General features: G+C 59.4%; 7 protein-coding genes across 7 annotated transcripts; 3 read left to right on the top strand and 4 right to left on the bottom strand.

Annotated features, from left to right (window-relative positions):
- Positions 1-18: 18 nt before the first annotated feature.
- PLICBS_003672 (suppressor of tub2 mutation) lies at positions 19-3,455 on the top strand (the record flags this gene model as incomplete). The annotated part of the gene is made up of 5 exons (XM_018323437.2): positions 19-486; positions 544-662; positions 726-1,622; positions 1,676-2,019; positions 2,101-3,455. The coding sequence occupies 5 exons, from the start codon at positions 19-21 to the stop codon at positions 3,453-3,455; spliced, it is 3,183 nt and encodes a 1,060-aa protein (XP_018178667.2).
- A 685-nt stretch (positions 3,456-4,140) lies between these two features.
- Positions 4,141-4,560, top strand: PLICBS_003671 (uncharacterized protein; the record flags this gene model as incomplete). Its single annotated transcript, XM_065600268.1, has 1 exon — positions 4,141-4,560. The coding sequence occupies one exon, from the start codon at positions 4,141-4,143 to the stop codon at positions 4,558-4,560; it is 420 nt and encodes a 139-aa protein (XP_065456340.1).
- A 2,298-nt stretch (positions 4,561-6,858) lies between these two features.
- On the bottom strand, positions 6,859-10,626 carry PLICBS_003670 (Rho-type gtpase-activating protein; the record flags this gene model as incomplete). The annotated part of the gene is made up of 6 exons (XM_018323436.2): positions 6,859-7,005; positions 7,058-7,191; positions 7,244-8,989; positions 9,049-10,302; positions 10,457-10,487; positions 10,549-10,626. 6 exons carry the CDS (start codon positions 10,624-10,626, stop codon positions 6,859-6,861), a joined length of 3,390 nt encoding a protein of 1,129 aa, XP_018178666.1.
- Positions 10,627-15,938: 5,312 nt separating this feature from the next.
- On the bottom strand, positions 15,939-16,697 carry PLICBS_003669 (uncharacterized protein; the record flags this gene model as incomplete). The annotated part of the gene is made up of 2 exons (XM_018323432.2): positions 15,939-16,510; positions 16,583-16,697. The coding sequence occupies 2 exons, from the start codon at positions 16,695-16,697 to the stop codon at positions 15,939-15,941; spliced, it is 687 nt and encodes a 228-aa protein (XP_018178662.2).
- Positions 16,698-18,012: 1,315 nt separating this feature from the next.
- PLICBS_003668 (uncharacterized protein) lies at positions 18,013-20,430 on the top strand (the record flags this gene model as incomplete). Its single annotated transcript, XM_065600267.1, has 2 exons — positions 18,013-18,282; positions 18,346-20,430. 2 exons carry the CDS (start codon positions 18,013-18,015, stop codon positions 20,428-20,430), a joined length of 2,355 nt encoding a protein of 784 aa, XP_065456339.1.
- A 664-nt stretch (positions 20,431-21,094) lies between these two features.
- PLICBS_003667 (uncharacterized protein) lies at positions 21,095-24,748 on the bottom strand (the record flags this gene model as incomplete). Its single annotated transcript, XM_018323430.2, has 1 exon — positions 21,095-24,748. The coding sequence occupies one exon, from the start codon at positions 24,746-24,748 to the stop codon at positions 21,095-21,097; it is 3,654 nt and encodes a 1,217-aa protein (XP_018178660.2).
- An 806-nt stretch (positions 24,749-25,554) lies between these two features.
- PLICBS_003666 (uncharacterized protein) lies at positions 25,555-26,028 on the bottom strand (the record flags this gene model as incomplete). Its single annotated transcript, XM_018323429.2, has 1 exon — positions 25,555-26,028. The coding sequence occupies one exon, from the start codon at positions 26,026-26,028 to the stop codon at positions 25,555-25,557; it is 474 nt and encodes a 157-aa protein (XP_018178659.2).
- Between the last annotated feature and the right edge of the window lie 1,860 nt (positions 26,029-27,888).

Genomic DNA, 27,888 nt, shown 5'->3' with positions numbered 1-27,888 from the left:
ACGCCGTACCTACCGGCCATGGCGGACAGCAAGCTCACCGACCAGCAGGTCGCCGACCTGGTGGCCATTCTGCGCAGCGACTCGTCCCTCGACGCCAAGGTCCAGTTCGTCACCACGGTCAAGTCGTGCATCAAGCAGCACAACGTCCCTGAGACCACGGTGCCCCTGCTCTTCGACGGTCTGCGCGCCGCGTCGTCGTCCCAACACTCGGCGCTCGTCAACGCCGGCTTCACCGCCCTGAACCACCTCCTCACGCGCCTGTCGCGCCAGGATCCCAAGCTCCTGGCCAAGGAGGCCGTTCGCACCCTGCCGCTTGTCGTCGAGAAGCTCGGCGACCAAAAGGACAAGTATCGCGGGCTGGCGCTTCAGGGCCTCAACACCTTCTACGCCGTGGCGCCGCAGGATGTTGAGCGCGTCGTGCGCAACTCGGCCATGAGTGGCAAGAACCCGAGGGCCAAGGAGGCGGGCATGCAGTGGCTTCTGCAGGTACGTCTTTCGTCGCAATTCACGTCGGGGACAGACACTCACAGAACCCATCGATAGACACACAAGGAACAAGGGCTGCAGTTTCGCAGCTACGTGCCGCTCCTGATGGAGCTGCTCGAGGATGCGGACGGCATGGTTCGGGATGCAGCTAAAAGCACCGTCATTGAACTCTTCAAGTATGCAAATTCAGCCCTTGCCTCGCACGCGGCCTTCATCCGCTAACGTACCGATCAAATTAGGACCGCACCAAACGCGGCAAAGTCCGACCTCAAGCGACAGCTCAAGAACTTCAAGGTCCGACCCGCTATCGAACAGGCCATCGTCAAGGCCCTCGCTCCGACCGGTGGCCGTCCAGACACCCCAGGTGACGCCGCTCCCCCGACCCGCCCGACTCTCGCTGCCAGTGTGTCCTCCGTTGCGAGCGAGCGCCCCGTGACACCCGCCGTCGATACGCAAGCCGAGCCCATCGAACCCATGTATGTCAATACCCACCGCGAGCTGGAGGACATGTTCCGAGAGATGGCGTGGCACTTTGAGGGCAAAGAGACGGAACAAAACTGGTTGAAGCGCGAACAGAGCATGGGCACGCTGCGGAAGCTCAATGCCGGCAATGCGCCGGCCGACTTTCCCGACGCCTTCCTGGCCGGCATCCGGAGCATGCTAGACGGCATTATCAAGGCCATCAACTCGCTGCGCACAAGCTTGTCCAAGGAGGGCTGCGGACTGGTTCAGGACATTGCCATTACTTTTGGCCCAGCCCTGGACCCCATGGTCGAGCTGTTGATGCAGACGTTCGTCAAGCTTTCCGCCGGCACCAAGAAGATCAGCTCGCAGCTCGCCAACACCACTGTCGACACAATAATCAGCCGTGTCAGCTACACGCCTCGATTGATGCAGCACGTGTGGGGCGCTTGCCAGGACAAGAACGTGCAGCCAAGGTTATACTCGACGGGCTGGCTCAAGACTATCCTGAAAAAGGAGGCTCACCACAAGAGCCACATCGAGCATAGTGGAGGCGTCGACATCATGGAGAAATGCATCAAGAAGGGCCTCGGGGATGCGAACCCGGGCGTGCGTGAAAAGATGCGTTCAACGTACTGGGCGTTCTGGGGCGTTTGGCCGAACCGAGCTGATGCGTAAGTAGCCTTGCCGATGAGTTGCGTGTTTGACATGGCTAATTCAGGCGCAGGATAATGGCCGATTTGGACTCGACGGCTCAAAAGCTCCTCAACAAGGATCCCAACAACCCCAACTCTCCGAAGAAGGGGGCAGACCCTCCAGCCAGGCCTGGCCTTGGCTTGTCTAGAAGCACAATGACCTCGAGCAAGCCGAGTCTGCGCGAAGCCATGCTGGCTCAGAAAAAGGCACTCGCCGCCAAGAACCTTCCTGCGCGTCCCGGCTCTGCCATGGCACACATTTCGCCCGTTCGGACGACGACGACAACAACGAGCAACCATAGCCACGCGGCTGCGCCCGCAAAGCCATCCGGAACGCGATCACGTCCCGAACCGACTACCGCTGTCAACGCCGGAGGTATGTCAGTGGCTCCTATGCGACCGGCGCGAAGGAGGCCGGAGATGGCGGCTCGACCAGCCACTGCTGGGCCTTATTCAGTCCGGGATCAACCCTCTTCGGTTGAGGTCGACAGCCCTGAGACTCTCAGGTCCAAGCACGCCACGCCGAAGCCCAAAGACACGACACCAAAGAGGACTGCGCCGCGCACAAGACCAGGTCATGCTACACATGCCAGCGAATCGAGTGTCGCGTCTCCAGCGGTGCGCTCGCCGGTGCGCTCACCGGTGTCCAAAATCCCATCGCCCAAGGACAGCCCGAGCAAACTCCGCCAATCGCATACAGCGATTCCATCATCCAGTCCCTCAAAGGCAAACGAAGACATCACGCTTGTTGTACCGCAAATGTCAAGCATCAGAACTTCGTCACCGCAAGCCCGGCCGCCGAGAATGCCCGTTGAGTCCGAGTCGACACTAGTGGCTCTCCCAAGCCAGCCTGAGATGCCGCAAGAAACATCTTCTCGCACCTTGCAGGTGTATGAAGACCCTTTCACGGATGACCAGTTGACACCGAGGCCCACGCTCACGTCTCCTGTCTTGGAGGACAAGCCGGTGAACGAGGATGCAGCGAACCTCCAGAAGCCCAACGGCAAGGAGCCCTCCGCAGAGCAGATCGATTCTCCAGAGAAGGCTAGGCAGAACAGCCGCTTGCTGGACAGCGGCATTACCAAGATCAAGGCCAAGTCGCTGGAAGTTCATGGCTTCCGGAAGCTGCAGTCGCTCATCCGCGACAGCCGGACCATCTTCACGGACGACAAGTTCGAAGCGCTAGTGCTCGGCCTGTTCCAGTTCCTTGAAGACCCCCTCACCAGCCTTCCCGCGGACAAGGCGCAGGATGTCAAGGCCCAGATCCTTACAACCATCAAGTTGTTACTACGGAAGGAGCGCGACAATTTCCAGCCGCACGTCTCCAAGGCCCTCGAGTCTCTCCTCCAGACAAGAAGCGCGTATGATTCCCGTGCCCATGTCGTGAGTGGACTCGAGCTTCTCGCCGACGAGCTCATCTCCCTAGGCGATGGCCCGGAGATGGTCGTTGTGCTCACTCGACGGCTCCAGTCTTGCTCCGATACCACTACGGAGGGCTGCCGCACCCTCAGCATGGGCCTCCACGTACTACGCGAGATGCTCGACAAGCGCACCGAGTTCGTCCCCAACGAGGGCGAGCTCGGGCAGCTCACCGGCCTAGCCAGGCGATGCATCGAGTCAGCCGACTCCGGCGTCCGCATGGACGCCGTCAAATTTTGCGTGTCCTTGCACGAGCGCGTCGGTGAGGCGCCATTTTGGGATGCGCTCCGCGGCGTCAAGGAAGACCCCAAGAGCCTCATTACGTACTACATCGTCAAGAAGCAGCGCGAGCAGGGCATCAGCCCCGCTGGCAGTGCGGCGGCTGCTTCTTGAGCACGGTACTACCCGACCACACACCCACCCACCCGTCGTTCTGGGATTGGAGCAGAGCATGGTGTAGGCGTTTTTGACACGCTTGGGGGAACTTTGATGTCGGGAATGAAAAGCGTGTACATGTTTTCGCTGTCTTATTGTTTTTATGCTGGTTTGCGTGACCAGCGCATCACTGTCGGAGTCGGCTGGGCGATTGGTAGCAGGCGCATGGGTCTGGTTTGTGTAGAGACATTGTAATATATTGGATGAACATGATACATGACTTACGCGCGATGCTGGGATGTCGAACAGTGTCGCACGCACAGTCTGCGGATTTATGCGAAGTAGGCCGTCTCTCATAAGTAATAGTCCGTCAACCAGAAATGCGGATGGAGAATCTTCAGGAACACTCAAGTGGCTCAGGTCGCATCTCGGTCACCTCGTTCTACGTTTACGTAAAGTTAAGCACTATTCACAATATCCTGAAACAAGGCGAGCCACGCGATGAAATGGAGGGCAAGAATCACCTTGGGACAGAAATATAAGTTGCAAGATTCCGCCTCCGCGTCGGTTCTGAGCTCTGAGCCAACGTCCCATAAGGTAATGGGATCGCCTCAAACAAGTTACGCATACCGACTTTTCTCCCCACGGTCAACGTTATTGACCGGAATTACTCCACAGAAAGGTCCAAGAGCAGACCAGAAAGATGGAACTCAACCGAATGGCTAGGCGCGCCGAGCGCCGTTCTCCAAGGCCGTCGCGTCCTGGCAAGCACGACGTCTACACGGGACCAATCTCCTCACAAACCCATGCGGAGGACGCCGCGCACTTCCACGACATGTACAGCGAGATCTCCCATCGGAACTCGCCAGTGGATCGCGTCCTCTGGCCGGCCATGATCATCTTGGAACGCGGTCGCGGTCAGGCCGACATGGAGCAGCTGTGCAACGGCATCCGCACCGAAACCGGCGTCAGCAAAGTCCACTTCACGGTGCTGCGTGGCACCGAGGTGGCCTTTTTCGGCCTCCCCTTCGACGAAGCTGGCAAGAGCTTGGAGATGATCAAGATATTGACTGCTCGTGGCCTTGAGCCGGAGTTTCAACCGACGACTGTCGAGAATTGTTGAGTCTTTGGGTTGGCCGCGAGGACCCGCGGGAGGAGTTGCTTTGGGCTGGAGGTGTACGGAAGGCGGCGCTCGGTTCTGGGTACGTGTAAAGCGCAGTGTGCACTTTCACTCTCACACAAAGTATCTTCCCTGCGAATAGATTCGATCCTCCGTTTTGAGGTGGCAGATCTCACGGAAGAGTCAGGTATCAAAGCCGTCGACATGCTTGTCTCTATATCCAGTAGACGTACCACCATTTGCCTTTGAGCGATGACACCCCTCGACACAGAGCGAACTGAGGCATTAAAGGTTCCATGGACTCGTTATTTGCGGCCGAGCGACTATGCGAGCAAGACTGCGATGGCTTGCTTCTCATGGGTCGAGGTACCATGCCTTGAACTCGTAGGATTGGCCATTCCATTTCCACGTCGCACCGTCAGTCCACCCCGAGCCTATGCACTGGTTTATCATGTCCCTGTTCTCATTAGAAAAGTATATACACCAAGCATGGAAGGTTGGATTCCTTACTCGGTAGCGTCCTGTAAGCGTTGGTCAATTATCCTTCATCGTGCACCAGTGTGAAGGAGGCAGTTAACGGCTTGCAACGTACCCAGCAGTCGGCGAAACCCTTGACGCCGTCATAGTTTGTCCGTTTCAATTGGACGACGAATTTAAACGTCTGGTATGTTTCCTGAGTTTGGAGAATACAATTTTCCTGGTACTTGCACCCGAAAACTGGGGGAGTGCCGCACATGTTCTCGCGAAGTTCCCAGTATGGGTCTGTTGTAGGTGAGCCAGAATTCCCTGTGCAGTCTGCTGCTAGTGTCGACGCGACGAACGCGCAAAGAACCGCCGATAGAGTGATGCCCTTCATATTGAGGACTCTGGTGCCGGGTAGAGGTCGCTTTAGCGAGTAGCTTTCCACTCTGCAGGTATGACTACTCGGGGTATATATAAGATGATGTCAACTCCAGTGTTCCCATCCTCTACCTCCATAGAGTACTCAGTCACCTACGTATGCAATAAGAACCTAGCCGGTGATGATTCCATATTGCCCGAGAACACGTGCATCCGTAGTGGCATTAGCTCTATCCTACACAAGCAGGTTGCCGCTTAGTGTTATCCTTCCGTGATATAGCGCCGCCCGGACATTCGCTACGGTGTAACCTAATGGAGACGGGCGGTTAAAGGCTTCAAAATTTCCATGATCCCGCCCGTGGTAGCAGCTAAAGCGGCCTGTTGATAACATCCCGAGCCGGTCTCCCATTCCTCGTTGGCGATGCGTAAACGTTTCGCCCCTGTGCGAGAACTGTCCAAGCTGCTTCTCAGATCATAGAGGCAGATGCCATCCGGGCATCATTCCGTTTTGACATAGTGACGTATGGGTATCAATGCCATCCTCACAGGTGAAGAGGAGCAACCGCATTCGCATCGTGATGCGCCCGAATGCTGCGTAAACCCCGCAACAGTGCTTCCCGCCGACAGCAAACGCTACGCCGCACTCTTGCATGGTTTCTCTTCCTCTTGTACGTCTTACACGAAGGCCAGGCGCCCTCAAATGGCGCCCGTTGAGGTTTTAGTATGAAGCTCGCAGAACAGTCTGGACCATAACCTGGTCGGTCATCGGCCTAGTCTCCCACCTCTCTATGCGATCGATGCGAACCTTGGCCCGAATGGAGCAGCGAAAGGTAACGATCGGGTCCGGCTGGGACGTCGCCCCGGCGCCGGACCGGTGCATATGATAGCACGTCACCATATAACATTCGGAAGAGTCTAACTTCATACCGGAGACATAGATAGCTACTGTGCCTGCAGATCTGGAGGGTCGGAGTTGTGGTGGCATAAGATGAGCATCACAAGCTTCCGTCAGGCGGCCATCACAAGCGAAGGAACTCTCCTGCCAACTATCTTCAATATCGTCCGTTATAGTACCGTCCAGAGTACTTTTGGTATCGTTTATCCCTCAAAACATGAGGGCTACAGAACAATACCGCACTGCAAATCGGTATAAGGCGAAGCTCTCAGTCGCCCAGCTACGTACAGAAAAGTGCCTGCCCAAACGAAGAAAGACGCGCGCGCGCAGAGCAAAAGGCGGCCCCAAACAATGACCAGGAGATACGACACAAGACCGCCGGGCCCTCCATGATATCTCCCTCTCCGTACCAACTCCGCAGTGATGACCTGGGCTGTGAATGGGCTGAAAGAAAAGCAAAAAAGGGGTATTCCCCAGTGATGAAAGTGGCCGCAGGCATCTATGAGAACAGCAATGCCGACGCACACTGTACTGCGTCGACCCTCTGATGCATTCCAGGACCCTGTTTACGAGTCGTCAAAGATTCTGTGACTGTTCTCAATGACAAATTGCACGGCAATGTTCTTCGCGTGCATGTCCGTCATCTCTCGCTCGATGCTGAGGTCTCGCATAATGGTGGGCGCGAAGACGACGGCCAGGTTCTTCGGCGACATCTATTTGTTGAGTTAGTGAGTGTCGATCATCTAGTACAAGAGACCTTCGTACCAAGTTCTCGGGTTCGCGCTGAGCCACACGAGATAGATGGAACATCAAGAACTCGAGGCAGTCCTTGTGACTCTGCGGCATCGAAGCAAATGTCTTTCGCAAATGATCACACCGTTCGGTCTCGTCGGCAATTGCTATGTTGGGTTAGTGGAAGGGCCCAACACGTCAGACAGCAGTTGGACATACCGTTGGACTCCAGAATACGCTCATATACATCAAAGGTGAGCAGCGGTGTGGGCAGCTTGCGGAAGTACTGCTTCAAAACGCTCGTGACGGCGGTGATGTCAAGGTCGGGGTCGGAGATGTCGAAATTGTCATTCTTGTCGAAGCCATCCTTGATCATGTTGACCTGCGAATTTCCGCCTGTCTTGCGGTAGATGCCTTCCTGATCCATGCCTCTGAGCTCGACCTCCTCGATGCATCGTGAGACGACGGTGGGAATCTGGCGGCGTTCGTACTCGACTCGCTCACCAAGCTCAGAGCCGAACAGGGTCGAAGCAGGCTCCGCGGCGGCGGGCACTGCAACGGCGCTGGCCGACGCGGACTTGGGCATGGCATTCTTCTTTCCGAAGAAGCCAAACCCTTGTCGTGAAGGATCGAGCTGCTGCCTGTTCTGGCTATTCGGTCCAACTTGGGCGGGAGATTCCACCTGCGAGACTGTCATGTTGTACGGCAAGCCAATGTTGTCTCCAGCCAGCCCGCCATGCTGCATCCTTTCGCGGTCATTCTGCTGGAACGCGACCACGGCCCTGTTCACACCCTTGGCGACATTCTGAGCCATGGTCTTGGAGCCCTTCTTCCAGTTGAACTTCTTGACTTGGCCCTTGCGAACCTGCACCACCGTGGGGCCGCTTTCAACAATAGGCTCCTCGTCGGCCACCAGCGTGGCTCCCGTAGTCATGCTAGAAGCATCAAGGTTCAGAGACGAGCCGGCGCCGCCCTTAGAACCGTAGATTCCGAGACCGTTGGGGGGCTTCAACTCGCCGCCAATCTGGGACTTGAATCGCTCCTGAATCTGATGGGTAAGATCGTTATTCATGTCGGCCAGCTGTGCGTTCTTTGACGAAAGCTGCTCGAATTCCATGAGGGCGCGGTCCCGGTCAGACATGGCTTGGTTCTTCTCCGCGATCAACAAGTCCCGCTCCTCGTGAAGCTGCTCGATGGATGCTGACATGGCCATTTTGACCTTGTCGAGCTTCTGCACGAACTCCTTGATGGCAGAATCCTCCAGATCACGGGGGTCGACGGGTGTCTTGGTCTCCTTTGCCCGCTCGACGTAGCCGGCCAATACTTCCAGCTGGCGAATCATAATCTCAGTCTGGGTGTCGAGGACGGAGACCGTCTTCCTCTTCTCAATGAGCTTCTTGTTCAGATTCTGAAGATCCTTCTCGGTGGTGAACTGTCGCTCCAGCTCGGCAACCCTCTGCTCCGAGTTCCTAAGCTGGCGTTTGAGCAGGTGGGGGTCGTCGGCAGTGGCGAGAGAGACGGGGCTGCTGATGTCAGGATGGCCGTTGTGGTCGTCGCCCGCGGGCGTCTTGGGCCACCTGGGAGAGACCGTTGCCCGTGTAGTCTCGCTGATGCTACGCGTGTGGCTCGATCTGTGCGGATGGTAGCCGGACTCGATGCTACCGGTGCGGCCGTGACGAACAACGTTCGAGACTCTGCGCAGAATGGAGGATGAACCTTCGTCAGTTCCCAGGATCCTAGCCATGTCCTCATCCATGCTGAAATCCCCCCCGCTGCTCCACCTAGGTAGCTTGGGCGAGTGCTTGGGAGACGCCGGCTCGTAATTGGAGCTGATGGACTCCTTCGTGGCATGGCCCTGGATACCTGGCGGCGCAGGTGCCGCGCGTGGGTGCATGTACGTGTCGGTGGTTCCAGCTTTATTGCCCGGCGCCGGGGGCCTGCCCTGGGTGGCCGGCTTGCCGTTTGCTAAACGAGCGTGTCAGCGATCATCCTGGTCACTCGCCAAGGTCAAAGAGGGGTAGTACCGTTCCTGGAGGCATTTGAGGCGACCTCTTTACGCGGAATCGACTTGGAGCTGTCGGTTCGTGGTGTGCCCTTTATGCTGACATCGTGCGAGCTGTTCTCGTCGTCCTCCTGCCACTTGGACTCCTGGGAAGGACGAGGTGGTGGCATGTTGTCGTTTGTCTTTCTTGACTCCGACAAGTTGGACAGTCCGTCTTTGCGGGAGATGCCATTAGCCGACTTGCCAGACGCGCCGTCTTGGGGCACAGAGTTGGAGCTATTGCTTCGCGACGCGAGGCTCTTTGTCCTGGGGGCATCCTGGAGTTGGAACTCGTTCCCTGATGGAGACGTCTTACTCTGGTCCTGGTCCGAACCCTTGGACTGATTTCGCGGCTGTGACTTGGCTTGGGTGACATCGTGGTCAGACGAGTGCTGCCGACCCTTCTCCTGGAAGGCAATGTGCGGCGTGGATGCGTGGGAGTCGCTGCGCTTCTCCGACGAACCAGACGATGACTTGGGCACGCCGAAGTAGTCTTTGTCCTTTTTCGCGCCAGCGCTGTCCGACGTCGACCGGGGGGTTCCACTGTACGGGCCAGGGCTTGGATCAACACCGATAGGGATGAAGAAGCTGTCGGGCGACTCTGAGGGATCTACAGTGGCATACATGCCCGAGTTGCGGTTCTTTCGGTATGTGGTCGCCGGGAGGCTGAGGCCCTCGGACTTGGCGGCCGCCTCGCGCTCCGGAGAACGGGCAGGCCGGGAGCTGCCTCGGGATAACGACTCGTCGTATCTGTGGCCCGGGCGGGGTCGCGGGGAGAGCTCGGTCGGGGTGTCAGAGTCGGGGTCGACACGATCGTTGGAGAAGGCGTTGTTGGGGATCGCGTTGGGCGGCAGCGCCGGCAGGGACTTTTCGGTCATGGCAGGCGAGTTCTCTTTCTCGCGAGCCTTGGCGGCGGCGGCCGCCTTGGATTTTTTCCTGCGCCTGGCCATTAGTGTCTCATGGCACCCCATGCAGAAGATGCCCTGCGATGTCCTCGCGTATCGCAGGTTCTCGATCTTGCGTTTACAGTTTCGGCATCGGAAGCAGGTGGCGCAGAAAGCTTGGTCCCCGGTGAGGATGGCGAGATCTTCGATTTTGTTGCCACAGGCGCTGCAACTGTAGGTGCAGTTGTTGCAGATGAGAGAGCCGTCACCGAGGAGGAGCAGGTTTGCGTCTGAGTCGAGGAGGGTGCCGCAAGTGTTGCAACGGAAACAGTCAAGGTGCCACCGGTTGCCAGCTGTCAGATAGAAAAGAGAGTGTCAGTTTCGCAGCCGTGGTTATCGGTGGGAGAACGGCCAGCCAGGCACCGTGATGAACAGAGCCCGCCAGCTGGCAGGCAGCCCAGCCACGCAACGTGCGTTGGCAGGCAGGCTGAGGCAGCATCAACGTACCCAGTTCAAAGGCTTTCCCTTCTTCGAGAATCTGTGCAATAGACAGGTCAGGTTCGCGCTCCAGGGCAGGGTCGGAGGCGGACGGAACGAACCTCGCCGCACCCTTTGCAAGGGAAGACATCGTCAGTGTCCATCTGGGTGTCCAGATACTCGTCGACGATGGTAGCCATGGCGGCGTGTTACGGCACGAGCGGCCGCCGGGTGGGAGCCTGGTCGGCGTCGAGTGAGGGCGCGGGCCGAAGTTGAGGACGGTTGAGGATTCGTGCGACGGGACGGCGGATGGCTGTTACGGACTCGAGGGCATCGACGGCGGCTCCGAGTGACGGCAGCGGGGCCGGACAGGAAAAGCAACGGTTTCGCAATCGACGGAACGGACGACCATGCGGTGTCGTCGACGGGGTCGGGTCAGGCCCAAGGACGAGCCGCAGGACGGCTTCCAATGGCGCGGGTCGAGCGGCGGCCAGGGCGTGTCGAAGGGCGTCCGCCACGGACGCGGGATCAGGAGGTCGGCCGGGCTTTTGCTTCTGGGGGGGAGCCGAGGCGAGCAAGCGGGCGCGGCGCAGACAAAGGAACGGAGGAGCGCCGACGATGCTGGGGAGCTTGCTCTGCGCCGGTGCCGTGACAAAAGCAGAGCGGCGAGGTCGTGGGAGGATGCACGGAGGAAAAAGGTACGAGGAGGACGCGGGCGGGATGTCGAGCCGGAAAGGCAAGGTCGGCGAGGAGGAACGTGAGCAACGTGGATGGATTGGGCGCGAGGAGGGAATATTGGCTGACCCAGCGCCAGGAGCCTGAGTGCCTCATCAATGCCTGTGGAGCGAGCTGGGCCAGCCAGAGGAGCAGCCACAGCGGCGGGTGGCAGGCGGGCAGGCGGGTCGGTGGCCCAGCAGGGGCGGCGGGCACGACGGGAGCTGCACCGGCGCTCCAGGGCGGGCAGGGCAGTTCTCACCTCACCCACACTCACTGCCCGGGCAGGTGTGGCCTGGCCTGGCATTACCTACCTTACAGTTGCGAGGGGGCCACCACAGGGGGCTGGCGGCGGCGCCCAGACCATCTGGGCAGACGGGCACCCGCCCTCAGGATCCAATGCGCCTCAGGCCAGCGAGACGGGGACCTCTTTCATCCAAGCTACTGGCCATCCATACCCAGCCAGCTTCTCACCACCCACACACCCCCCAGTCACAGCCGCAACGCGCCAATTGAGTCGGCAAAACGGGAATGATCCTCCTCTGCTGCACCACCATCTCGTGCAGGTTCGCGCTAGTTGGGCCCGGTACCTGACGGGCGACGACCCCTTCCTGACCTCTGTCTGGCGCCGTGACGTCCCGCGCTGTCGACCAAGGCCGGCCACAGCCGGTTCGGTCCCCTAATTCAGGGTCGTCCGAGGATGGAATGCTGCGGATCGGCCTGACAGCAGACTGCGACTACGTGCGTACCAAGCAAAGGTACTGGACCTTACTGTGCAGTACTGTACCATGGACGCACAGCTACGAGCCCGACGACCCTTCCTCTCGCGGGCGCGGACACACGTCTTTGTTGGCCCAAAGGGGCGGGAATAATAATGGATGTCCCAGCGCAGGTCCTCGGTGCAGCAGCCGTGGCTGGCCACATGGATGAGCCAGAGCCAGAGCCAGTGCGCGGCCCCGTCTCCCACCACCGGCCAGCACACCATCATGCTTCCGTCAGTCACAGCCGGCAGGTCGAGCGAGCTTTGGCCTCAGAGCTGACGGCCACCACTGCGAGGCGGTCCCTCCTGCTCTCTGTCCGGGCCCCTTTGACGCCAAACCGGAGCGACGCAAGCGCGACGAACTGCGGGACGCCACAGAGGGGCCTTCGATGGAGACCAGGGGCTGACAAGCGGGATGGGGCCTTGCCTTGCTGGACAGGGGGGCAATTCGGGTTCCAGGACCCTGTTCGGGGCCGCCGTCGTGGTTGTTGTTGCGCCCACCTAGGGGGGAGCGAAACGAGCTCCCTCGTTCGAGCATCAACAAAGCATGCGAGTATCGTTGGTTGCACGAGGTACAGCAACCAGCGGCACGTACTTGAGCACTCGGGCACACTCAAGCTGGACAGTACTGTACTGCACAGTACAGCACCGATCGACCGCTCGCCGTGCGTTGTGTTCCGCCACAGCGGCGAGTCCCACGCGACGAGTCAGACAGGGATCGCCACTCGTTGGATCGGGGAAACGGCCGGGGGTGTGTCGGGCCAGCCAGTCTGGAGAAACCGCGCAAAGCCGACGACGACTCAGCGAGCCGGCCGGTGGGATGGGCATGGATGGCTGATACCGGCAGAAGAGGGGGATGGGGGATGAGGAGGGGCGAGCATGGGCCAAGCATCTCTGCATTTGCGGCGGTGTGTTTTGCCAGTCGTTTGGTCAACAAGAAGAGGTCAACAAGAGGAGAGGAAGGCAGCCTGCCCATGCTTCCTTGGTGCTTCAACTCATTACCCGTCCGTGGCCAACCGGGTGGCGCGACGGGACTGTCCTTGGTCACCGCGTCCCGAAGCGGAAAGCGGAACAAGGTCTGGACTCGCATGAGCCCATTCCAGAGGCTGCTGTCAGCAGAAAACCTACGTGTCCAGCCATGTCGCATGCACATGCAATCTGCTGGGTACTTGCACCCAAGCACTGGAGCTCTTCTCTCTGTCTGGCGAATATTTGCCGATGGTTGTTCCATGCAGCCCGAGATGCGTGTCTCGCCGCCGTGTCCCAGCTGGGAGCGAGACGCACATCCAGCCAGACTGAAATCTCCCGGCGCGAGCAGCCAACAACAGCAGCAGACCAGGAGGGCCGGCCGGCCGGCAGCCCGCCCTTTTATAAATAGCGGGTTGGAAATGCTTCACGCCGTGCCTTGTTTCTTGTGCGAGGCGATCGGAAGGATGCGCAGGCTGGCGAAGCGCCCACACCAAGACCGCTTACAAGACCAGAGATTCGAACTTGGCATACCTATCCTGTTCTCTGCGAGATACAGAGTTTACAAGGTACTGTACAGTACACCACTGTACGCACTCGGATACATACGGTAAGCATCACCTCGTACATACATACATGGACGTCAGGTCGGAATAATGTTGCATCGCGTACACGCGCGCGCAGTCGGACCGCGGCCGCGCCATCAACGGCCGCCGATCGTCCCGCCGACCGACCCAGCCGGCCGGGAGCCTGCTGCGATGCGATGGCCACATCCCGTCCCACGTAACAGGGCAGGCACCACGACACCGCGTATGCACAGAAACCGGGTCTGCCTCGCATCATCACCACCATCATCATCATCAATCACCAACGGGCCGGGCGGGATGGATGGGATGGGATGCCTCGACGTCGAACGGGAGTCGAAGCGGCCATGCTATGCTCCACCCTGGGCTGGCTTGCTTGTTTCATCTGCATGGGGTCCGTCCCCCCGGCACGAAACAACCTCGAGGGGAAAAGGGGGCGCGCCAGTCCCTTGGCCAGGGGCTGCCGGCTGCTGCTCGCACAAGGGGGCACACTAGCCAAGGATGTGGCCATCTGCCCCCAGGCTGTTGCGAAACCATCCGTTTTAGACGGCGCGCGCGGAGCCATGCGGGTCGGCTGCCTGTCCCTGGCATACGACTGCAGGCAATCCGACAACTATGTTCCAAGCGCTACGTCTTTGTTCTTCCGAAAACACTGACGAAGAATCGCAATGGGCTGAGCCTCCAACCCTGATGCCAACTCGTACAATGTCGGGGTATACAGTACACATGGAGTAAAGTAGCGTTCGAAGTGTTGGACTGCCCGCTTATTCTGCCCCGACGCCCCCGGCTGCACGCCCCTTGTCCACCGTCTCTCGGCTGTCCCATCTCAACATGCATGCCTCGAGATCCAAGAAACCTTGCTTGGTCGGCGATCGCCCTGGGTCCAGCGCAAGCAGATGAGCAGGGGGCCTGCCTGCCCTCACCGTTGCGATTCGGCGGCACACTGGCATGAGCTGGCGAGCTCCCCTTTCATGCACTGCAACATGGACATTGAAAGACAATTCCTCCGACGGCTGGCACGGGCAAACTAACAGCCGTTTCGGCAAGAAAGCACAGACGGACAGGGCCCACGGCGCCGCCCTTTGGTGCACGCCGAGGGCGACTCCCTTCGATAGTCCATTTGCAGCACTGCCAGCTTCTGTGCTACGCACTATTGTACTGTAAGTATCTCTATTGCCATAGAACCGCTAACATGGAGATTATGTCAAACAAGAACGGGGCGGTGTTCGAATCCATCTCTTCACGCATGCCAGCCGCTCAGCCCTTCCGTTAGCCACCGCTCTGGAACAAGGCGTGGCAAAGACACCTTGAACTGCACTCCGCCTTTCTCATCGGCGGTCAACTCGCACAGAAGCGATGCATCTGATTCCGCATGCAGACCAGCCAGCAGCCCTGCATTTACAGCAGCACGTACCTCCACAGCTGGGCACGGCAAGGATGATGCTCTACCCCCCTGGTCGATTCTTCCAGGTTTTCGCTCCACCATGGAACACACAGACGTCTGCGTCCCCTCGTCGCCCAGATCGCCAATCTAGCGGACAAGACCCTGACAGAAGAAAAGTAGCTCACGGAGCCACGGAAGATACACCCTCTGTACCTTGCCTACTAACATAGTACACCCACCACGACATTGGACCGTTGCCGCACGACGTCACCCGTCAGTCAGCCTCGCAGCCAGACGTCGCGGATAAAGTAGATTTTGCGGATTTGCCGTCGCTACGTGCTGCTTCTGGGCCCACGCGGTGCCCGTCCGCGCGGGCGTCGCTACGTGACGTGACGTACGGAGTGCCAAAGAAGCCAACCCGCCCGCCGCCCATGCGATCGTTTCACGGTGACATTCATCATCCCTGACCGCGGGACACGTCGATTCCAACACCCCCGATTGACTCCTCTGCATGCCACCTTCTCAATCGGCTCGCGGCCCGGGGAGGAGAAGGAGGGGGTTTTGGGGGGGGGGGGGGGGGGGGGAGGGTGCGTGGTGCTGCCAGCAACGCCCGCCCGGATCGACGCATCATGTCCGTGCCAGCGCCGAGAGACAATTCACATTGTCCAACCCGCACGGTTTCACCCTCTCCGCGCCCCCAACGCCCATTCACCAACGTAGCCTGGGCTTCGAGACGCGCCGTTCCGCTTCGCCCCTTTGAGGCAGGACGGTCGGCTCGAACAAAGAGCCCAGTGACCGCTCGTCTGGTTCGCGGCATCTTTGTTTCCGATTGGAGCTGCTGCTGAATCTGAGCAGAGGAGTGGTGAAACCGCGGCGGGTCGATCCGGTGCGTCGTAAATCAGCCGAGAATCTGCAGTCAAGGCATGCCAAGTCTGAGGCGACCGCTCCTCCGCAAAGACATCGAGTCTAGTTATTCGTATTGTGGCCAACGTACAGTATGTACTCCTCAGTAAAGTGCTTTTCCCGCAGCCCCCATAACGCCCGAACCATGAAGACCATGCGCCGCTTCGAATGCTTTCAGTCGACTGAACCCTGACCTCTGCGTCACTGCTGCTCGGAAACGAGCCTCTTCACCTTGTCGAGAAGTATCGTGCTCTCCCGCCCGAGTTTCTTCTTGCCGTCCCTGCCTCGCGTCTTAGCCATGGCCTTCTTGAAACGCTGCCGCTCCGCCAGCTTCCTCTCGCGCTCCTCGCGGCGACGCTGGGCCTCCTTTGCGTGCTCCTCTGCTTCGGCGCGCTTCTCGTCTGCCTTCCTCAGCTGCTTGTCGTAGTAGCCCGGCCGCCTCGTCCTGCGGCGCATCCCGTCGCTTGGACCCTGCCCGTCCTCGGGTTCTGCGCCGGCGCCGGCCTGTGCTTTCTCTTCATCCTTAAGCATGAGCTCGCGCGTGGGGTGCATCTTCTCCGCAGCGGAATCTGCTGCCTCTGTAGCGTGGTCCGCCTTTCGGTCCTTTAACGCGCCGGCGTCCTCATCGCGATGGCTGTCCGCGGCGGCGTCATCTGAGTCGTCTTGCCTGACGGGTTTCCTTTGCGGCTTCTGCTGCGGTTCCTGCGACTTGATCTTTGCATACTCCTTCTTGACCTTGGCCTTGTGGATGAGGTCTTTCTTAATTTTGGTAACTGCAAGGATTATATCGCGTGAGCCCATATGTAATGGCCAGAGACGAGGAGGATAAGAGCAGCAGGGCAAACCTTTTCGTCGCCACGGCCCATCTGGCAAATTGTCGGGCCCTACTCTGAAACCGCGCTTGGGCTTTTTGGAGGCAGACTCTGAGTCGGCAGCCTCGAGCGGCCGCTTGGGAGCCATTGTTGGCGTTCGTCGCTGCTCAGTCGCTTTGATATATCGGTGAGCTGGGGATTGAGTGAGTGCTGTCACTGCTGTGGAAAGTTTCTGCGACCAAGAATGAAGGTCACTCGGCGGTCATTGGCCATTGGTGCAGGCGGCAGAATGCCCGGTGGGCGGTGGGTCCCGGCAGCCACCAGACGCCGCCAGCCCATTGGCGCTGGGTCGAGCGCTGTATTCCAGGTTTTAGCTGCCGCCAGACGGAACTTTAGACAAGGCCACTGAGCGGGAGCTGGACGGGGGCGCTGCTGCACTGGGTTCAGCTGTTTCCAGCTGCGGCAGGCAGCCTGAAGCCGTTCAAACTTGGCGGACGACAGCTGCCTGCGTGCCTGACGACAGCAAGCCGCTGCATCGCATCGCGTCAGGATGATTCATGAGCTGGCTCCAGTACCAAGCCTCCGCAGCCCAGACCCGCCGCAGGGCCCTGCCTCGCCCTGCCTCGACTGTCTTTCCCCCTCTCGTGAGGTTGGCCTTGGCATCTTGCACGTACCAAGTACAGGACAGTGAGTAGTACGAGCAATAAAGAAGGCCCCGTTGAAGACTCGGAGCACGTCAGGTGCTTGCTATTAAAAGACGTCGCCAGGTTGCAAGGCTGGTCGGGGGTCAGTTGATTACACGCAATCTACAAAGCAGGGGCGCCCAAGCCTGGTGAAAAAAGTACTGCTCACTCCTGAGGGGATTAATCAAGCACCTGACGCTTTACTTTGCCGGCCAATATCGAAGGAAAGTGAGCCGCCCGTGACTGATTGAGTTTGTTACGTACAAAGTGTGGACTACTGGCGCTGTGCCCGTGATATGTACTGCTGTTACCGCCCCAGAGCCCGTGACGATGACGGCACTAACACCCCACCCGCGCCTTACCTTTAACCGCAACTGTCAGTCGCAATCGTCGTCCTTGACCTGCCGTGCCTCCACCGTTCTCGGCTCTTGCATGATTCACCGCCATCGACTTCGACCAACCGCTTCCTCAACCTCCTGTCAGCCATTCTTTTCCATCTCGACCCAACCACCGATCCAGCTGGTCCGATGTGACTGCTCCGAGTGACCAGTAGCCGCTCTCCGACGCCGCCGTCGTCGCCCGACCAGCGATAGCTACCGCACACCACGCCCAACCCGACGTCCGCCGACCGTCGCCGGGGCCCGGCATCCCGACTTCACCTCTGCCGCCTCCCGACGCGAGCACCCTTACGCCCAAGCCATATTGACCGACGACTTTTCAAAGGGCCGCAGCTTTGTGCTGCGGTTCTTCTAATGTCTCGCACCTCGGACGGAACCGAAAATGCCCATCTTTCAGGCTGACCTCGACCACGAGCAACGCTCTCGTTGCCTCGATCCCGAACCTATCGATATCCGCCCGTTGTCTCCCATTCTCAGACGTCTTTCCGAAGAAAGTCTGCGCACCGAACTCTGCGAGGGCCCTATCCCCGACAGTCCGCCGTATCAGTCAACACCGCAGAGGAACAGCGGCGATGGTGCAGTCCTCGACCGCACGGATCTGATTGAGCGGCTGAAACGCGGAGAGAACTCGGCTTGGATTCCCAGTAGACAAGTGCGCTCCATGGCAGATACCTGTTTTCAGCTGTCGTTCACTTATGCTGACCCCATCTCGCAGTGCGAATCCGTAGTCGGGACGTCTACCACCACCGCGCACGCCTGCAAAACCTCCCGCTCTTCGTCCCAGTCGTCCGGCCTCCTCCCGCCAGCCCCGATAACCCCGGAAAATAACCGCACGACACAGGTATACCCAGACGAGCGGCTGCAAGACGGGCTGAGTATTGAGCGACCCCGCTCAGCGCTGCATAGCGGGGACTTTACGCACGATGAGAGACGAGATGACGGCCAGCGCGGTCATGGCGCCACAAGACAAAAGTTCCCCCAGCCCGTGACACAAAGCCCGTGGATCGCTACGTCCCCTCCGCGAGATTTTACGCCGTTCCCCTTCGACCACAGGGTTTCCCTGCAGGGCATATCACAGGGCATCCGGCCAGTTGCGTCTCCATTGTCGTCCTCGCTGTCCTCGAGTTTCGCCTATCAGCCTCCCACCAGTCCTCTGGTTCAGTCAGAGAGCAACGATGAGCTCGACTTCGCCCTCGAGCGTGGAGCTGCCAACTTGTCTGCAGGCTTTCACAGCTCCAGACGCCACACGCTCAACTCATCTCACTCCTCGCCTTTCGGCTCCCCGTCGCCTCGGGTATCCATAGCCGCTTGGACGCCGCTGAGACGGGACGGGTCCCTCCCTTACCAGGCGCATCAGCCTCGTAGGTCTCTCAACTCGACGCCAAGCTTCCTTCAGCCAGGCTCCTCACCGCAAACTCCCCTGCTACGATCGAGGCGGCCGTCTTTCAGCTCGGATGCCTCCCCGATCCAGCACGCCTCCATGGTCGGGTCATATGAAGAAAGCATCCTTCGGGGTCGCATGTCAACCACTCCCTCGAAGCCGTTTGACTTTCTGGCACAAATAGGAGTCCTGGGCAAAGGAAAGTGCAAGCCGACATTGCGTTGCCCGGAGCATGTCACGCTGCCGTTTGCCGCTGTGTACTACAGCTACGGCAGTACTGCCCATGGGAGGTCGCGGTCCAACGACGGGCCCAGCCCCTACGTTGGACAGATTGACCTCGAAAACGGCCTCACCAACCCCGAGGAGGAGCTCAGGCTGAGAAGGAAGGCTCAAAGCCGGTATTCCGAAAGAATGTCGGCGGAAGCCGACATCGAAATGACTGGTTCCGGCCCCGAAGTGGAGCAAAAGCGAGCGCCCAAGACGAAGCGGCGCTCCGGATCGCCAAAGAGGCCACCGGGTGGCAGTTATCGAATCCCCGAGAAGGGACAGGTCCAACTCATCATCAAGAATCAAAACAAGACAGCCGTAAAGCTGTTCTTGGTCCCCTACGATCTCACCGGCATGGAGCCAGGCACCAAGACGTTCATTCGACAGCGCAGCTACTCAGCAGGTCCCATCATCGACCATGTCCCTAATCTCAGCGAATCCGACAGCATGAGCCGGCCCATGCTCCGCTATCTTGTTCATCTGCACATTTGCTGCCCGTCAAAGGGCCGATATTTCCTGTACAAAAGCATTCGTGTCGTTTTCGCCAACTGTGTGCCCGAGGGCAAGGAGAAACTGCGCAACGAGACGACGTGGCCGGAGCCGCGCTTCACGCCCTACAAGCCCATCCGCGTCATGCATCCTCCCGCGTCGTCATCAACCGGACCGGCGGCCATGCTCGCAGCGGAGAAGGCTTTCAGGAGGAGAAGCCTGGGCGTGTCTTTTGGCGGAGCGGCGAACCGCGCGTCGTTCGACATACTGGATGGCTTGGATACCAACGGCCAGGCCAGCACGGGCACCGCGAGCGGAAACACGCTACTGATTGAGCCGATACCATTCAGGCTCCCAACCCCTCACGTGCGCGGAAGCAGTGACATCAGTGACTCGACAGCCATCACCGCAGCTGGACTGCGTTCTCCCGAGTCGTCATCACACAGTCGGCCTTCCACAAAGGACTCGTCCGGTGCTATCCCTTGGGGAGCTCCGCAATACGAGAAGCTCAACAAAGGCGATGCCGGTTACGGCGGCTACAATTTCAACGGCAGCCCAACCGGCAGCGGGTCTCCGGTCGGCGCAGAGGGCTTGCTGTCTCAGCGACTCCGCTCCTTGGGAGTGAAACCGAAGAAGGCACCACCGGGCTCACAGGACGACTAACGGCTTGCCTTCTCGGCTACATAGCCACAGAGCTACTCTCGCAAAGCATTGTATATTTTGACTCGGCTTCAATCCGCTCATTGCATATTTGGTAGTTTCGGTGTTCTAGGATACGGGTCTCTCTTTATTGGGTCAGCGTTCACACGTACCACGACGCACAACACATATCCATCGGTCTTTTCTGTTCCATTTTCACAACCATAGACTTGGGCTGGCGAGTATTGACTTTGACCTCTGGGTTACGAGTGCTTCCATCGTTTGGAATGACAGGGGGCGCTCAGGCGTGGGCTGAGTTCTGACCGCGTTTTGGCACGGCCATCTGGCAGCAGCTAGCAGGCGGTGTGGTGAATTAATAGGAGACGTTGGCTGGAGGGCTAGGGCGGATGACTTCTTTGATAGGCTTCGTATCAATGATCAAAGATATGGATGGATTCCAACTTCTCTTCTATTCTCGACATGAATAAATCTGCCGTCTGCCGCTCCCCGCGGTCGTTTGTTACACTACTATACAAGGCAAAAATAGTAAGGGGACCGATTTCTATACAATTGCGCCATGACCCCCCTATTTGGCCCCAGGGTGGCGTCTTTCTACTCCCCCCTCTCTTTCGTCCTCTATTAACCGGTTGTCTCCTGATGCATCGAATCCATTTACGCTGACGCCTCATCATGACGCATCCTGCAGTTCGCTCAACCTCTCCCGGACGGCCACGTCCAGGTGCTTCAGGTGCTTCAGGTCAACGGCCTGGCGGACGGGCCGGGTCTGCGCAGCGTCCTTCTTGGGCGACGGCCTGCTCGGGACGACGTGAACGCCGCCAGCGCCGCCGCTGCTGCTGCCGGGGCTTGGGGCTTGAGCATGAGCGGCGGACGCGGCCTTTCTGCGCGGCGGCCTCTTGTTCATGCTGCTGCTGGAGCCACCAGAACCCGGACCGGAGCCCGAACCGCCGGCGCTGACCCGGCGCTGTTGCTTGCGGCCCTCGAGGGCGCGGAGCTGCCTCTGGAGGGTGCGCTGCATGGCCTTGAGCTCATCGTACGAGACTGGCCTCAGCATGTCCTTGATGGCGCGGGTGAGGCTCTTGCCGGTGCGGGGGCGGGTCCAGGCCGCGGGCAGGTGCTCGTAGTCGGTGGTGATGAAGGCGTAGTGCAGCATCGGGTGGCGCAGCTCGATCTGCTTGAGCTTGTGGGAGACGTGGCCGGACCAGGCAGCCAGCTTGCGGAGCTTGAGCCACTCCCGCTGGAGGCTGAGGACGGCGGCCTTGGACGCCTGCAGGACGCGCGTGTTCTTGAGGTCGCGCCGCTCCTGGAGGCTGCCGGCCGAGGCCGTCCACCCGCGCCAGCGCGGCATGAGCATCTCCTCGCACCAGTCCATGGCGCGCTCCCAGTGACCTGTCTCGGCGAGGTATCGCACCACGAGGTTCCAGTTGCTGCGCGTCAGCTTGAAGCCCGCGCCCGTGACCTGCTCGACGCAGCTGAGCAGCCCGCGCCCGTCGTCTTCCTCCCTAAATGCCTTGGCCACCACGTTCAGCGGCCGGGCGAGGTCGTACTCATGCGCCGGATATATGCCGCCGTGAGGCCGTTGACTCCTGGCCAGTGTGCTGTTCCACGTCTGCTTCCACATCTTGTGGACCTGTGCCAGCCGCCCGTCTTTGAGATAGCCCAACATCAAGGCCGACGTGATCTCGGGTGGGAAAGCCGCCTCGCCTTTGCACTTCGGAAACACCTCTGCGTATACATTGACCAGTTCCTCGGCCGTGGTAAAGTCGCGCAACTCGACAAGCAGCATGATGGCCCGGCCGATGCCCTGCGTTTGTCTTCTCAGTTCCACGAGGCCCCGAGGGGTGTTGGCCCACGGTAGACCAGCAACCCCCCTGGAGCCTTTGGCCCCTTGCACTGGGAGCATGGCCCGCAGGTGCTTGACGATCTCTCTGCCCAGCTGGCGAGTCCGCTTCGCCGATGGGTTCTGCCGAATGGCGGCCTCCACAAGTGCAACTTGGCCCTTGAAGGACATTGGTTGGTCCGCCTGTCGCATTTGAGCCATGATGGTCTCGACGAGGGCGAGCTCTCCAGTCCGGACGGCGCCAGCCATCACAACTGCGAAATGCTCAGGGCCCACAGGAAATAGCTTGTCCTCGTGCGCCTTTTGTAACAGCTGAAACGCCGGCTGGATCTGGTCGACCCGAACGAGCGCTTGGAGGAGAAACTCGTACGTCTGGCTGTCCCACTCGACGTCGTGTGTCTTCATCGCCTGGAGCAGCTCGTAGCACTTGTCGAGCTTGCCCTGCGCACCGTTATAGTACAGAAGCTGGTTCCATACGCCTGTACTCGTGGCCTTGCGCTCGGCGAGCTCGAAGCAGATCCGTTCAGCATCCGTCAGGCGATCGTTTCGACAGTAAGCGGTAACGAGTGCCATGGTCATCTCTTTGGACACCGGCACGCGGTCTTTCTGCGAGCGATTGAAGAACTCCAGCGTTGTCTCGAGGTCTCCTTTCTTCGATGCCATCGCCATCACGTGGGCGTATGTGAAGGAGTTCGGGAGAAGCGCAGCGTCGATCTCCTCGAAGCACTGAAGGACGCGAGGGAAATCGTCGGCCCGTACATAGCACTTCAGCAGCGTGTTCCATGTGTCAATGTCAGGCGTGACTTCGTACTTGTCCGTCATCAGTCGGAACTCCTTCTCGGCCGCAGCAACATCGCCCGTCTGCGCATAGACGTTCATGGTGCTCCGGAACGCCCGTGGGAGATCCAGGACATCGGGGTATCGAGCCACATATCGTGCCCATAGATCTTTAACCGCCTGAATATCTCCTGCTCCCGCATAGAACTTGAGAAACTTTTCGAACCCCCACTGGTCGAGGTCTCCCCAGGCACTGTGCCAGTCACGATATACCTCCTCAAGACCAGCGACGTTTGCAGGGAAGTAGAGTTCGAACAAGCCACGAAGGAGTGGCACAGGTGGCTTGGCACCCGGCATCGCTCGGTACGTCTTGTAAATATCCGGTAGCGCAACGAGACTGGCTTTGGACTCCTGCCCTTTGCTCCAGCGGTCCATCATTTGCATGAGATAGCCCTCATACAGCTGCTTCTCGGCCCAAATGTCGAGGATGACTGCAGCCTGTTTTGGCGGACAGGGCTGTCTCAATGCGGCCTCGGCCAAATGTCGTCGTAGAGTTGACAGGCCAAGCCTGGTCTTGGAGTGGAGATTGATGGCACGAACGGGACCCGATGATTCGGTCTCGATATATCGTTCGAAGGAGAAATAAGGCTTCCACATATTCGGTATGGTCTGAAGATGGCGCAGCTGATTTCCCGTGTCGGTCGTATCGGATGTATAGTAGTCTAGCCAAATTTTCAAAAGTGTCTGCCACTGGCGATTCTCAACTGAGTGCGAGATCAGGTGTTCAATGCCGCCAGTGAGGCCGTTTTGCTCTAGCCCGGTCTTGAATCGGTCAACAGCAAGGGCGGTGTCGCCGGAGCGCAACAGCGCAAGCACTCCCGCAGACTGCAACTCGTCATCCCACGAGTCTACCGGTATCTGGCGGAACAGAGACAGTGCCCTTCCTATCTCGACTATGCTTCGGGACCTGGCAAGGTAGATGATAACCTGGCGGCGGAGAGCTTGCCGCTGGTCATCGTCCAGCCTGCAATATAGATCCCAGACATCATGATGCCGTTCTTCGTCCGGCCGGGAGAGCAAATCTTGGAGCGTTCGGGAGTTGGATCTGCGCTTGAGTCGGGGGGCGCTCGTTATATCCGCTTCTTGCAAAGCGCTTTCGTTTGTTTCCAAAGCTGAGGGTGCTGGGTGCGTGGCATCAGGGGCGACTACCGCCGCGACATGCCTCGTCCCTCCTTGCTGCAAAGCTCGGTTATTCGTGAATGAACGGGCGTTTCGTCGACTAGGGCGAGTTTGGGGCGCTTCCATCCGAACGACGGGAGTTTGAGGATCCGATTCCGCAACGACCGTCGAAGACGTAAAATTCCGCCTTCGAGAAGAGCCATCGGTCCTCCTCCCATCCTGTGGCCGTGGCAGCGACGGGTACAGCCGTCTGAGAAGCGCATATGTGCCGTTCGGGTAGAGAAAGTCGAGCAGAAAAGCAGAAGCGACCAGGCTCGTCTGTGCAGGCCGCGTCGCGCAGTCCGGGGCCTCAGCATCCGTGGCAGGCGGCGACAGCGGCCAGAGACTAGACAGCTCTATTGCCGAGGCGCCATGCTGCCAGAAGCCCGTATGGAGACGTCTGCTTCGCTTCGGCGGGCGGCTCGCCTTGGGCAGGACGCGCTGGAGGTTGCATGATTCCAGGCTGGCGGCGGCCGTTCTTTCGAGCATTGGTCCTCGGGTGACAGCCTGGCACGCACGCTGCCGGCTTCTAGACCAAAGCTATCGAGGACGGCCGTGTTGGCATACTCGCGCCGGTTTGGCAGCTGCTGGAGCGAAGCGAGGTCGTACGTCGCGGTCGATGGAGTGAGCGTGTTGGACTTCCCGAAAGGTTGCCCTCGGACTGTGATTATCGTTGACGGGCAAAAAAGTTGCTCGCCGAATGGAAGCTCTGCAGATTGCCGACCGGGACCCGCAAAATGGCGGATGGCGCTGCAGGCGGTCGCTGGCCGCCAGAGAACGGCGCCTGCACGTGCAGCTCGTTTGCTGGAAAGTGGGGCGTCTCTCTTGTTCTCGTACGATGGCATGAATCTGCCGCTGGCAACCACTGAAAGTTGGGGACGGGGCCGTCTATATTCTACGTTGCTGTCAGCGGCTGTGGGGGCAAGTTTACTGGTTGCCCGAGGCTCGAAACAAGGCCGTTGTCATGGAGGCCGTTCACGAGTACAGAAACTCTTGCAGCATCGACAAGATCAATTCTCAATTGTAATTCGCAAACGCCATGTAGCATCATGCGCGCCCAAAGCAATCATACAGGGCCTGTCGACAGACGTCTCCAGTCCAAGCTGTTTCCGTGACATGCTCCCCGATGCCTCCGTGGGTGTCCCAGGTTGCACCATCTGGCACCTGCACCCTCGCCTCCCCCGTCCGCTGACGCAACAACAGCTGCAATCTCCCATGATGTGACGTTATCGTACAGGTCGTAACTTTTCGTGTCTCAATGATCATGCTCATGCGCCGTTACCGCCGCCTTTCATTTATTTATCCTCGTCGTTGGCGGATTCGTCATCGTGCAGCATCAATACCTCGTTCCTGAGGCTCGACAAGGTGTCGAGCGAGCGACGGGGGTCCTGCTCCAAGCCCGGCCCCCGGCTGCGGCTGCGCGTACGCTGACGCCGGCGAAACGGCCGCTGGTCGGCCGGTGACCCCGTCCGTGACGGGCAGTGCTCGCGACGGGCGTTGCGTAGTTGGTTGTAGCGGAGGAGTTGCGTTGTCGGCGAGAGCATCGACGGAGATGTGTTGCGGGAGACGAGCCCGAAAGGCGATGTCGCCCGCCGGGGCGAGCGTCCGCGTAGGTTGCTCGACTCGTCAGAGCGGAGCGACTTGACGTCGGCCCGTGTGATGCTGCGAGACCTCTTGCGGCCGCGGCTGAGCTCCTGGTCCACCGCGGTCGGAGAGACGACTACGGCAGGCTCACGGAAGGAAGGGACAATGTCGGGACGCCGAGCCATGTTTGTTTGACCTTGGGCTCAACCGTCCTCGAGAGAGTGAATGATGGCTGATTGGTAACCCAGCAGCGGGTGGTCGTTGCACAGACTGTGGTAGGTAGATATGTCTGTAGTCGGGTATCGACTGAAATGGAGCGAAGTGTAGAGGGCAAGGTGGGTTATATAGGAGACGGGATCTCCAGAGGAAACCAATGTTGAGGCAGGGATGGTATGTAATGAAAGGAGGTACACTACAGCACGCTGTATGTATCACCAAGGAAGAAACGGGAAGTCGGGGGATGATGATAACGGATGGGGGTGGGTGGCAGCGGGCGGACGAAGCGCAGGCGCACCCAGTTCCTGGGCCATCACAGTCACCATCTGCATCCAAGCAAGCCACGGCGGGAGATGGGGTCAGGTGAGCTGGGGGCGATGAGACGGCATCATGATGGACGAGGTGCCAACCCAACGGCCCAAAGCCGAGGCGAGCTAACCTAAGCTCGGTGGAGCTTGGCTTGGGCCGTGATTTGGTTGCCGGTGCGGAGAGAGTTTGCGGGCGTGGCTGCGCCGTGCGTGAGCCAGCGATGCTGGTCCGGGCCAGTGGCGGCGTCGCATTGTTCCCCGAGGCGTGTGTCGTCCCAAGCGCTGCATGTACCCAACTCGCGTGTCGCCCCCCAGTGCGTGTGTGTGTGTTTGTTGCTGGGGGTGCGGGTGCTTGCATCGGCGAGGCCGGCAGGGATCCCCGTTGCGCGATCCATCCATTCATCGTTGCGCTTGGGGCGAGGTCGAACGACTGCCGGAGGTTTTGCTGCTGCAGCCAAGGTCATCGCTGTTGCTGGCACACGCAGACACACACACACACATCTCACCCGAGAAACGAGACGAAACGTGCGTCGGCGGGGTTGCTGGGCGAGGCGTCAGTGCTCGGCTTCGAGCGCTTGCCGCCACGGCGACGCTGGGAGGCCGGACGGCCGACCCTTCAGAACGGACAGTCGGACAGACCGGGTAGCGACAGCAGCAGGGGGCGGGTTTGCTGCGGCAGTGCGAGTTGCGGCAGTGCGAGACGTCTGCCGTGTTGATCGTGTCATGTTTAACCAAGTGGAATTGAGTGCTCGGTCGAATGCGGTTTGAGAGACGCGTACGCTGTGCGTCCGTGTGTTGCCGGCGCTGCCTGAGGAGCTTGAGCTGTCAAGTCTTGATGTCCCGTTTTGTTTGCTTGCGACCTTTGTCGCCCATGGCTCCTGCCCAACGGGCTCCTTCCTGCCCATCAACTGATGATAATCGTCGTCAGAACGGAAGGTGCTGCCCGGCCCAACTTGCCCAATGGCACTGGACTTGCCAATGCCTTTCTCCGTACGAATATACGGTGTAGCTGATGCCAATCACAACCTTCACAACCCTCCGTCCGCATCCGCAGCGTCGCAGCAGTGCCGAATCGACCTCGCGTCACGTCACGTCACGTCACTCCTCCTCCTCCTTTATCGCCGTCGCCCATCCTCCTCATCAGCCTCCCGCACGAGCCAGAGCCAACACCGTGGTGATTCGATCCAACCCCCAAGCCTCTTGGTGCCTTGGTCTGCAAGAGCATAGGCTCCCGCGCCGAAAGCCACCCGCCCCCATTTCACATTCACATTGCACTCAATTAATAATGCGGAGATGCAGTAGTACAGTAAAGTTGGTGCTCCACGTTTTGGCATCAAGCCATGTCTCATCGAACCCGCAGCCACCAGCCGGGGTCCAGCACGCTGTTCCTCGACACCCTCATCGCCCTGTCTTGCATCCTGAGTGGCCACGATCCGGGCTAATGTTGCTAATCGCCGGATGTTAAGCCTCTAAGTTCGTTGTGCCCCGATCGTGGCCCTTCTGCGGTGTATCTGGCCCGGC

The sequence above is a fragment of the Purpureocillium lilacinum genome, assembly GCF_023168085.1.
Source record: "Purpureocillium lilacinum CBS 284.36 DNA, scaffold_2, whole genome shotgun sequence".
Lineage (NCBI taxonomy): Eukaryota > Fungi > Ascomycota > Sordariomycetes > Hypocreales > Ophiocordycipitaceae > Purpureocillium > Purpureocillium lilacinum.
This window is presented reverse-complemented; position numbering and strand designations above follow the sequence as displayed.